General features: G+C 42.5%; 1 protein-coding gene across 3 annotated transcripts in view; it reads right to left on the reverse strand.

Annotated features, from left to right (window-relative positions):
- The window catches only part of psd3l (pleckstrin and Sec7 domain containing 3, like), a 107,585-nt gene that overhangs the window by 2,188 nt on the left and 93,352 nt on the right, over positions 1-12,045 (reverse strand). For all 3 annotated transcript variants that reach the window (XM_029125023.2, XM_010889589.4, XM_010889591.5), the window contains 5 exons: positions 11,344-11,414; positions 6,500-6,657; positions 5,439-5,583; positions 5,044-5,187; positions 1-1,047 (listed from right to left, as the gene is read on the reverse strand). The exon at positions 1-1,047 is cut by the window's left edge. In XM_029125023.2, coding sequence (XP_028980856.2) covers positions 853-1,047; positions 5,044-5,187; positions 5,439-5,583; positions 6,500-6,657; positions 11,344-11,414 — 713 coding nt within the window. In that variant the 3' untranslated portion in view covers positions 1-852. The remainder of the gene's footprint in view (positions 1,048-5,043; positions 5,188-5,438; positions 5,584-6,499; positions 6,658-11,343; positions 11,415-12,045) is intronic.

Consider the following 12,045-nt stretch of genomic DNA (forward strand, 5'->3'; position numbering starts at 1 on the left):
GACCATGTGCACAAGCAGGAATCGGGACCATTCTCAACTTGTCCTGTAACATGCAGATGCGGTATTTCAAACAACTTAAAGATATTACCATCTTGTTTCATGTGGTAGTTCTTTTTAATTCGAGGGAAGAGGTCGTTAATCACCATTTCTAAACTCCACAGTGCGTCCCTTTCCATTTATTTACACCTTGGTGCATAATCGGTATGGAAAAATAAATAATTCCAGGGGAAAATAACAAGTCAGTGTCGTTTGTCTACGTCTATGAGGACCAGCAGAAAAAAAGTGGACGTCCAAATGACCTGCCTATACACACACTGGAAGCCATGTCTGTGTCAAATACTCTCAACCTCCTCTTTCGCCGCCACCGCCCCCCCCCACTTCTGTATGTCCCACATTTGCTTACATGTCAAAATAATAACTTCAGCATGACAGAAGCCTGTCCAACTATTATTCCTATACCCACAAGTTAACTGGGATATTTACCACTAATTGGGAGACACCAACAAAATATTTTTCTTGACTTAAAAGGCAAATAAATCAATTCTATGAGAGGCAAGGAACAATACAGTGAGATTGAATAAAGTGAGAGTCAAACGCGTCACAAAAAGATTCGATACAAGGATGACGACAACAACATAAAAATAAAAAGGACCACAAACAGAATGCAATGTTTCCATACAAAAAGGCTACACAAGCACCAGTCAGTCTAAGGACGAGTATTCATTTACATTTTACACAACTGTTTTTGTTACAGCAAAACAGTGGCCAGATAAATAAATTACATAAAATATATTCACACGTTTTTGATGTGTATCGACGGCTCTTTCACAGGCTCGCAACCAGGGCAGCTTCCTATGTCACCTTGGGTGGCGTTTCAGGTCTCCTCTCCGAGGTGTTGCGTTTGACTTTGGCAGAGGCCGGCTGGCCTTCCTGGTTCAGCGAGGGACTGGACTGGGACTTTTTGAGGCCCATGTCGCCATCTTTGCTAGCAAGCACCTCTCTCACACCCTCCCTGAGGAGCCTAACGTACATCTCATAGCGGTTCTCCTGTAACGGACAGAGCAGATGTCAGTGTGGAGAACACAAATGACACCAGACATTCTCAGAAATAATTAACTAGAAGTAAAAAAAAAGCAGGTATGAAACAAGGCCCAGGTAACTAAGTTCAAAACAAAATGTGATTTTGTAATTAATCACCACCCTGCTAGGTTGACGTCAGCTTATCCTTTGAATTAGCTCCTCTTTCCACACACGTCTGCCAAGCATTAGCAACTGAAATAATCATTGGATTATCGCACCAGAGATGTCAGCATCCACTGTCTAAGGAGGACACACATATTCAAGGACACTGGTTCACGGAAACCGTTCTGCAGCACCTGGACTCCTACAGACTCACAGAGGATTATGGGTGAAATCAAGGGTCGCTAGGGTCACTGAGTACATTAAAGCTAGCCTGATACCTGGAGTACTGCTGGTTTTCTATTCCTGGTAGTTAGTGGCATCCACCTGGTGTCTCCCAGGTCAAAAATGTGTCCCTGATTAGAAAGGCTAGATTAATAACAAACAAAAAAAAAAAATACAGCAGTACTTTGTGTCTTGGGGCAAAGAGTGTAGCAGCCTTTAAAATGGGACCAATCATAAAAAAATGGGACCAATCATGGTTGTGTCTCAGTGCTGTAGCCTTTCATTTTAACAAGGATTTAATTGTTCAACTGGAAAAACAGATGTATCTGCAAATCGAGAGACAACAACGCTACTTTAAGGTTCTATATGATGCAATTCAAGGGACAACGACTAACATTCAAAGTAGCAACTCTGAAGAGCCTACTCTAAAACTCTTCAAGGAAATTAAGGGCCACAGGGAGGTTTGACGCAATCTGTTCTCTCTTGATTTAAAGACAGTTCTGTCAATTCAAGGAATGATTAATTTGTGATCTACAGCAGTTGGTCATCAATGTTTAATAATTCTACAACAGAAACCCCTTTGGTAGAATAACTGCTAAAGAAAACAGTAACATCAACAAATACTGGAATAACATAAGCTTTAAGAGAACACGGCAGTTCGGTGGGCTTGGTTCTCTCACAGCATAGCTTCTAAATACCCAGCCCTTTACTAATTCAAAACCTTTACAGGCCACACCAACTCTACCTCCATGTAGGCCAAATTAATTTATTTAAGTAATTTAGCAGACGCTCTAATCCAGAGCGACATACACAAGCGTGCGCATATACATCTGAACTGAACTCATGGACCAACAGCACAAGGCTGTGGGCGCCCAGTGCTAATGCACATCTACCCATGATGACCGAACCATCTCCTTACAGAGGCGAGTTAAAAGCAGCCTGTGCGTCGATCGACCAGGGCTCTCTGGCCACGCTGCAGTCTTTAATCACTCAACTGGAGAACTGGACGAAGGCACCATCGATCTTATCACCCAGGGGCCACTCGTCCAATTTCCCTCAGATCGATCGTTTCTCAAATGATCCGTTTCGTGCATTCGTAACCCAACCGGAAACACAATGGAATAATTTTGAGTAATGCGATCTCCCGTATACTTTTTGGATACTTTAGGTCGGAAAATACTGAAGCCCAATGCTATTATCATGTCACAGAGCTATAGCTAGTTCTGTGATTAAGGCAGTGTTTCTCAATCCGAATCTTGGGGATACTGAGGGGGTTTACATTGTTACTGTTGCCCCAGAACCAACACTTGAGAATACTAATCAATTCCTCAATTGCAATTTGACGGTCTGAATCAGTTGTGTTAGTTTTAGGGCAACAATGTAAATGGAGCATGGGCTATTGCATTGCTATCAAAATATAACATTTGGAACAGTCAGCTGCATCTTAACTGAAGCAACAAAGACAATGAAAATCACCCAAACCAACCTTGGAATAACTTATTCATGAAAGAGTTGTAAGGATGAAGTATTATTCTCTTAAATTATGTACACCAATACATTATCACTTTTACAAAAACTTCAATCTAGTTTTATTAATTCAAGTAAAATGACAGCCATCCTGATGAGCCACACCAGTTTAAACCATACCAGGAGAATTGACCACATCCGCTGAGGATCAGTAAAAACGTCCATGTCACTAATGATATCCTATCCCCTTGACCAGGACCCGAAGGGTGGTGCAAAAACGTTATTGCATCGATAGTGTGAATGTAGTAAAGCAAAATGTTTAGAGGGAAGGAAAGGCAAAGCATGAGCCAACTGTAAGCTGGGGGTGATTATGTTGCCATGACAATGAGGGCCAGATTGGAAATGCACCCAGGACATACACCCCTAACCCTTCACGACCAGCGTCATGGGATCTTTAGTTTTCACACAGAAGTCAGGACACTGATGTACCATCCAAAACATGGCACCCTATGCAGCGCAATGTCCCAATCACTGCCCTGGGGCATTGGGATTTGATCTTTAGACCAGTGAGAAGATATAACCCCGCAAACACCAATTCCAGCAGCATCTGGTCTCCTGTCCAGGGACCGACCAGGATCGACCCTGCTTAAAAGGGTTGATTATAAAGGTGTGACGCCTCACGCCTCCCTTAATTACCACTGATGTACTGAGGCTAAATAATTATTAAACGTCAAGAAAAATGTGTTTTCTATAATGACTAAGAAACAGTGATTATCACGTCGATGGATGACTTCATGGGGGTTGTGTCATTGCCTTTGGTGGTTTGAATGTAGAGCCTTGAAAAACAAATCGGAGCTCATGAACAGAGGGCTTTAATAGGCTCTTAGAAACCTCTGATCAGAAGATTGAAAAAGGCCAGGGGAACTGTGCATGGAAACGCGTCTACTGATGAAACATCAAGTAACGACTTTCCAGATAAAAAGATTCTCTCCAAAAGCAACATCTAAGACTCTTGGTTACTGTATGTGAAGGAATTGATTTAAAATCACATATATAATAACTACCTGGTCTGTAATTTAGATTGACCATATCTCAATATTGTAGGGCAGAGATTTTATTTTACAAACGTTCTCTTTAAGCATGCCAGTACAACCACCCACGCCTTCCGCGACTGCTTTGCAGATGGTACATACCCTACACACTTCCCTTCACTATTTGGCAAAGAAACATAATGAATTTCCTCTCAAATTTCTCAAAGTGCTTGTGTGACTGTATGTTTTAACAAAATTAATAAAAAATATCTTTGCTCATATTGTCCTCTGATGTGAACAGTCAAAAAACATTTAACAGTCCATTAAATGTTGACCGGAAGTTCAGAACACAGAAGCGTTGAATCCGTTGGTTGGATAGGGGAAAAAATACATTCATGTCCATGAAGATCATCAGGGACTACCCCAGTGGCCTACAAACATAGTCAGAGACTACCCCAGTAGCCTACAAACATAGTCAGAGACTACCCCAGTGGCCTACAAACATAGTCAGAGACTACCCCAGTGGCCTACAAACATAGTCAGAGACTACCCCAGTGGCCTACAAACATAGTCAGAGACTACCCCAGTGGCCTACAAACATAGTCAGAGACTACCCCAGTGGCCTACAAACATAGTCAGAGACTACCCCAGTGGCCTACAAACATAGTCAGAGACTACCCCAGTGGCCTACAAACATAGTCAGAGACTACCCCAGTGGCCTACAAACATAGTCAGAGACTACCCCAGTGGCCTACAAACATAGTCAGAGACTACCCCAGTGGCCTACAAACATAGTCAGAGACTACCCCAGTGGCCTACAAACATAGTCAGAGACTACCCCAGTGGCCTACAAACATAGTCAGAGACTACCCCAGTGGCCTACAAACATAGTCAGAGACTACCCCAGTGGCCTACAAACATAGTCAGAGACTACCCCAGTGGCCTACAAACATAGTCAGAGACTACCCCAGTGGCCTACAAACATAGTCAGAGACTACCCCAGTGGCCTACAAACATAGTCAGAGACTACCCCAGTGGCCTACAAACATAGTTAGAGACTACCCCAGTGGCCTACAAACAGACATGTCAGAAGCAAAGAGTCTGAAGTCTCCATGTCAGCCCAGATCAATTTGTGGATTACCTCAAACTCCAGGTAGTGCTCTTTAAGTCGGTACTCGTCAATCTCCTTGGCTTTCACCTTCTTGTCTGGAGGGTAGGACCTGTGCTCGGCCAACTCCGTGGAGACATGCTTCAACTTTGCCTCGTGAGACTTCAACTGTTCCTCCTGTTAAGTAGTCAGGTTACACTTACATGCAATATCGGCATCTTGAATAGATTTAACAGGAAGCTCTTTGGCTTTGTCAATGATGAGACTTCTGCAGGCATTAACGCAAACATCAAGTGGAATGTTCTGACTTTGTTAGGCATAGACATCAACAGGAAATGTGAATGTTTTGACTAAATGTAGGACTTGCCCTGGGGTGTACACACGGTAACCAAAGTAACAGTGATATTAAGGAGGAAGGTATATCTTACCTGTGACATCCGCGTAGTGGTGGCTGGTAGCAACGGACGGCTGAATTTCTTCTGAGAGCCAATGGCAGCAGGAAATGAGGGGGCTGAAAACATGGCCGCCACAGAGTTGACCACTTTGATCCAAGAATCCATTTCCTCTGCGCTCCTATTGGCAAACAAAGGCAAATAAACAACTTACAACCCATAAGTTTTAAGACTTTCCATGGGAATATCATGGCATTCAACCAACTTCATGTTAAAACTGTGAACGAGCTTCTCTGGAATACAGAAGGTCAAACAGATTGGATGTATTTTATTGGTCCTGTTGCGCACACTACAAGTGTTGTAAAATTGTGTAGGTGTGATCGTTTTGTTTTGTCCACTTTCCCTGCAACACCCTAGGGGAGTGTGGTCAAAAACAAGGATCAACTATTGTTCACCCTGGAGCGAGTAAGTTAGAGCCATGCTCAAAGGCAAATCTACAGATTCCCTTGACGGCTCAGGGATTCGATCCAGCAAATTATCGGTTACTGTCCCGAGAACAAGAACCAACCGCAGAGCTACTATGCCTTAGTGGTGATGAACTCTTAAGACATACTATATGCCCACGATGCCCTCATTCACCCGTGCCTTCATGAAAGCACATCCCGGGGGGGGAAGTCATATCTCCCTCATTGATAAGCACCCCTATTAGGGATTCCTGGAATACTGCATGTTGGGAGAGAAAAATAACAATAGACTTTGGACAGACTAATGGCCAAGATAAATGTGTTTTCACTGAGCTTGAACCCAAGCATGAAATTAGCTTTTGCATCCAGTGGGCAGCACACTTCTTCCCCATCCCTCTAGCTTTCTTGGAAACAACGTGGGGCGTGTTTGCGGCAGTACATTTTGTGACTCGGGCCCAGTGGAACTGGTCACCGGTGGCACAAATCAGGGGCAAAGTTGAAGCTGCCCCAGAAGATGATCTCGGATCGGCGTGGCACCCCCCCCCATACCAACGGTTGCAGACAGAAACAGAAGGGGAGGCCGATTCCCAGATCACTACTGTAGGGGGAAACTTCAGCAGGATGTGAACTTACTGGGCCTGGAAAAGGAAGACCCTCCAGTCGGCTGTCTTGAGCTTGAGAACATTTGGCTTCTTATCGTAGTCCACGGCTTTGATGGACAGGGCGTGGTGAACACTGATCGCATTCTTTAGGTCTTCCTCCGACAGCGCCTTCTCAGGCTTGTATTCATCCTGTGGGAAGGCAGAGGACAACAGAGAAGCCGTCAGTTGGAAGTTCTCGTAACACACATAAGACCCCAGGACATCTGGAGGTGATCTGATGACATTCACCAGAAAAACATACAACCACAACAGCTTTTACCATACTAGTCACACTGAGGCCAAGGTCTCTCATCGATGATCAGACAAAAAAAAAAAAAAGATGAAAGCATTGGCTCTATGTCATAAAAATTAAACATACAAACTCATACACGCATTGCAACTCTGCAGAATGCAATCACAAAAAACAAGCATTCAGTCGTTGATAAAGGGTCCCCTAACATTTATCCGATATGCCCTACAGCGCTGGTGTCAAATCGGTTCCATGGAGGGCCAAGTGTCTGCAGGTTCTCTCACCCACCTTGTGCTTGATTGCTTAATTAGGTCACTAACTAGTTAAGATCCCTCTTCAACTGGTTTTATTGTCTCAATTGGGCATCAGTTGAAAGAAGAAAAAAACCCAGCATACACTAGACTTGTTAAAAATATTTCCAGAATAAGCAGGGAATACAAAATCCTCCAAAATGCATGAATGAGGATCTTTAGGAATCCTAACAGAATTCCAGGACACTTCCACCTAACTGTAGGGAAAAATCTGTCAAACGAGGCCTTTAGTAGCCAATAACTGAATACAAAAAATCTCCAGGTTTGATAGGCATTGGCTAAATTGGCTTGGAGTACCAACCAATCATAAACCACAACACCCTCCCCAAAGTGTCTTGTACGGTATTCGCTTAAATCAAATGTTTACAAATAGTTTACAGAGGTTTTAAACAGAGGGTGACACTGATTAGGTGGAGAGAGGTGAGAAAGGCCCTACGCAAGGACTGAACCCCAGGCTCCAGGGTTGCTTGGGCACTTAGACCACATGAACAGGTAGTCTTGAACAGGAAAGTTTTTTTTTTGGCGGGCATTCTTCGCGGCTTGTGGTCTGCCCCTGAGTATCCAGCCTCATATCCAATTGCACAGAGTGGAATCTGGACTCAGCGCTGTGAGCTTGTTGACGATTTCTGACGGAACACTAATGTTGAATACTGAACTAGAGTCAACAGACTGATCTGTAGTCAATGAACACTGCTTCTTCTCCAAGCATGTTGCAGCTGTGTGAACAGAGATGGATATGGCATCCCCCATGGATCGGTTGGGCCGGTAGGCAAACTGGAATTGGTCCAGTGATCCTGGCTAACACTTCACGATGATAGTGGCAGGGCGATAGCTGCCTCGGTTTACTTGAGCACTGGGACAATGGGTGTCTCCTTTAAAAGTAGTGGGGATTATAGCCTGGGACAGGTTCAAGACTTGGCTGGCAGGTTGTAATGGCCAAACATTCGCTGCATTTTTAGCCTTTGTTCTTTTTCTCCCAGACGGGTGACTTTGTAAGTACCATGCACCAGTGTTTTGTCTGGTGTACCCAATGAGACATAACTGAGTCGTATAGATAAAAAAAAAATGTTTTGCAAAAATGACTTCGACAGCAGCAAATCTGTGACTGAAGTAATTAAGTAAATTGGGCAATTCCAAAACCTTATGCTGCATACACGAAATGGGTTAACTGTAGACATTTCTAATTAGAGCAGATGAGAGTTAATCTGATGTGGAATTATGTGAAATTATTTCACATCCCAAACTTTTTTTTATCCCTAGGGTCTCACTGGAAAGGATTTGCCATTAACAACATGTAGCCGGTTTCTTTTTATCAAAAATAAATGTCACTGCCATGCAGTTTTTCAATTCCATGCAGTTTGTCAATACCATGCAGTTTTTCAATACCATGCAGTTTGTCAATACCATGCAGTACTTTATCTTCTGTCACTAAATGTAATTCTACTCCACACAGCATTAGGGGTGGGCAATTAGATTTAGTTAGTCTGCGCAAATGGTGGAGGGCTTAATTATATACTTTCTACAGTGAAGATAGACCACAAGTAAGGTGAAAAAGTTCTTGAATTATTTCAAAAAATGATTTAATGATTTCCTAAAATAAACATTTCAAGACAAATTCTGTGTAATTTTAACAAAATTAAATAAAATCCAGAACCATTCAGTGCCATCAGTCAGGAAGAATACAGCAATGTGACAACAGCACCACATAATCTGTATTCATCTGGTGGTCTGGCACTGCAATAAAACTGCACTTACAGCCCCCACAGCTGCACACTCCATCCAATCTGCAGTACACCAGCCGGAAGTTAATGACCATGTCAACAACCGGAACGTACCGATTTGACCCCCACTCAGGTTATAAAACATTTTTCCAATTAAGATGAAATATCCAAAGACGTTTCAGACACGAGGGACAAGTGGCGACCTCTCCCCATCGTCTTAAAAGGGATCCTTCCACACATTTCCGGAGCATAATGTTTTACGAAGGACACGGTAGTTCAGGTGGTGTTGCAGTGTGTGCGACGCATTTACTGGCGCCTGCTGTCGATGGCGATCGGTCGAGACTGGAACACTGCAGTGTTCTCAGGTGTTGCAGTTAGGCCCGTCGCAATCACGTAACATTTGCGATCATTTGAGCCAGATAGCAATAATTTATGACAAAATATTTTGATTCCAAATTCAAATGTTTCCAATCTGAATTATATCCGTTACCATCAATAAGGATGTCTTGTCCAGGGGTGTAGAAGAGCATTTAAAGGCTCTGCGGAAATGTATTGCTGCAGACCATTTACTGAAAGTCATTTGCTTTTTAATTTCAGTTTGTTTAAACCTAGTCAGGAATGTATGTAATTTTGCAAGATTACTATTTAAATCAACAAACACGTTTCAGTCGCCCATTTGTCACATCAACAAAAAAAAAAAAGAAATCTTAACATTTTAAGTAGAATTTAGTCATTTCCATCCACATTTTTAATTAGATACTGTACATTACAATGTGTGGATATAAATATCTGTTGTCCCATTGCACATTAACGACAAAATGTATTTAGTGGCAGTTCCAAAGCTGAACACAAAAACGCACCGCTCTGGGCACATTTTGGTTTTTAAGCCAAGTGAAAGAGGTGAGCTCAAAAATTTGGAGGAGGCAAATTGTCGGACTGTCACTCAAAAGAAGCGCACACCACAAATCTGAAGAACCATCTCCGCATAATCATGACAACCCTAGTTGCTGTAAGCACTGGGACACAAACCAGCTGGTGCAACGTCTGAGTCCAGCTGGCTTACCCATACAGCAAGACACAAGGCAAACTGACTCTCTGTTCCTGGAGCCTACTGGGGAAGGGCCAACATTCATTTGTGAGTGCTACTCTAAAGTTAATGTAGCGGCAACATCGACGGCCATTTGCTGACAATCTCATGGCAACTTACGGTACCGGAAGAGGTACATTGAAATGCGCACACTGAGGTAAAAACTCAGTCTTCAAAACTGCCATTTTCTTTGCTGTTGCACAAGGCAAAGGAGCTCATCTGTCGCCACAAATTGAAATCAGCCACATGGAGAAAAAGTAATTCAAATGTTTTTCTTAGATTGGTTTGGTCAAGTTTTTGCAACCCAGATGGTCAATCAAGAAATAGTTAAGTGTCAATCATTTATGGGAACAGAGTGCAAATCAATAGGCAATTGTTTTTTACCTCAGAATTAAACTAGAAATGTAATGACTGGTCAGCTGATGGTATCACCGCATCACACCCAACCAGCTGACATTAAGAGCCATTTTGAGTTGGTTCGTGGCGATTTGTATGGCCTATCTGAACACAGAATTGGATGCTGTTAAGTAATGTTCCCTTTTCACAAGGACCATGTTTAACATAACAATACCATTTAAATGTGTCACTGAATTTGGTCTGTGGCATTCGGAAATTAAAAGGTAATCCAATGTTATGCTAGTCTCAGTAGCAGATGTTGATCATGAATAGCTACATCTGTGCGTGCCGCTGGGCCTCACTTGTGGAAGGCAGAAGGGATGGTGGCAAATAAAGCATAGTAACAAGATGACCGGTTCCCCTATGCTGCCTTTCAGGGTCTGTTCTAGAATACTTCAACGGCATCTTAGCAGTGATATCTGGGTCATGTTCAGAATGGCTAAACGTTGCTCATGGAGCTGAAGAAAATGTGTGTGTGTACGGGACAACTTCCAACTGAAGATGCACTTAATTTCTAAATGCTTTCTCTAATGAACTGGGCCCCGTCTTTCTCCAGCCGTTTTTACGGAGACATGCTCTGCACTGATTCTGGCACAGAGACCAGAGACCAACGTGGGACGGCTCTCATTTCCTATCTTGCCGTCCAAGCAGAGAAGAAGCTGGCCTGGGATCAGGGGTTTCATAGTGTTAATGACTTTTATGGAAACACGCCCAATACGTGGAACATATTTGGGCATTGCACAAATGTACGTCCACTATGAGGAACTATGGACACCATCTGGAGCTTAGATGGGATAAAGAGGTCATTAGAACCCAATAGAACTCTGAAGGACACGCTCCCCCGTGGGCGAACACATTAAGACAATGCCATTGGCAGAGAGTCAGAAACTCTGATCTACTGAATATTCGACAAATCCTTTATAATTCCTCTGTCAAATTCACAGTAGATATAGTGCAAATGAAAGCCTGTTTTAACAGAGTCAGGTTAGGGAGTTCCATAACTAACCTTAGTAACGGTGACAAAAAGGTCCAGAAAGCTTAATTCAAAGTAGTCAACATCATGGTCTTTACCTTCTGCAAGTAGAGGATCATTCCTTTGAGAACAGCGTAGAACGTCTTCCAGCCTCTCTTGCCTCTTGGTGCTGAAAAGGTAAATAATACATTACAGTGACCAGTAACATAATTTGATAATACAACTATAACCACAAGAGGATTTCCACAGGGTTATTTCCATAGTTATCAATGACAACATCATATCTGCAGAGGTGTAAAAAGTACAAAGTAAAAGTACTCAACTGGGTTCGGCTGTGTTCACAACTTTTGGGAAGTATCTAATTAAGATCTAAATAACCAGGTAAAGGGATTTCAAAACTAACTAGTGATCAATTAAATAAAAAGGAAGAGTGTAAATGATCAATTAAGGACACTGATGAGTTATGAACTCTGTTTACATGGTCATTTAACCCTTCTTTAGGAACTTCCCAAAACTGGTGAACACAGCCGAGTACTTCTACTTAGTACTTTTTACACACCTGCATATCTGATCAGTTGTGTCAGCTTTGAGGCTGTGTTTGTGTTCAGGTCAATCTCCAGTCTTAACTCCAGTCCAGTAAAGAACTGAATAACCAGAATGCAATCAAGTCTAGAATTAAAAAAAATACTTTATGAATTTGAAAAATCTAATGGAATTTAAATGTACTTATAAAAAAAAATAAAAAATTACTGGAGAACGAATCATGAGAAGTTTGTTTTCACCAGGGGGTTCTTCTCAAG

The sequence above is a fragment of the Esox lucius genome, chromosome 14 (assembly GCF_011004845.1).
Source record: "Esox lucius isolate fEsoLuc1 chromosome 14, fEsoLuc1.pri, whole genome shotgun sequence".
Classification (NCBI taxonomy): Eukaryota; Metazoa; Chordata; class Actinopteri; order Esociformes; family Esocidae; genus Esox; species Esox lucius.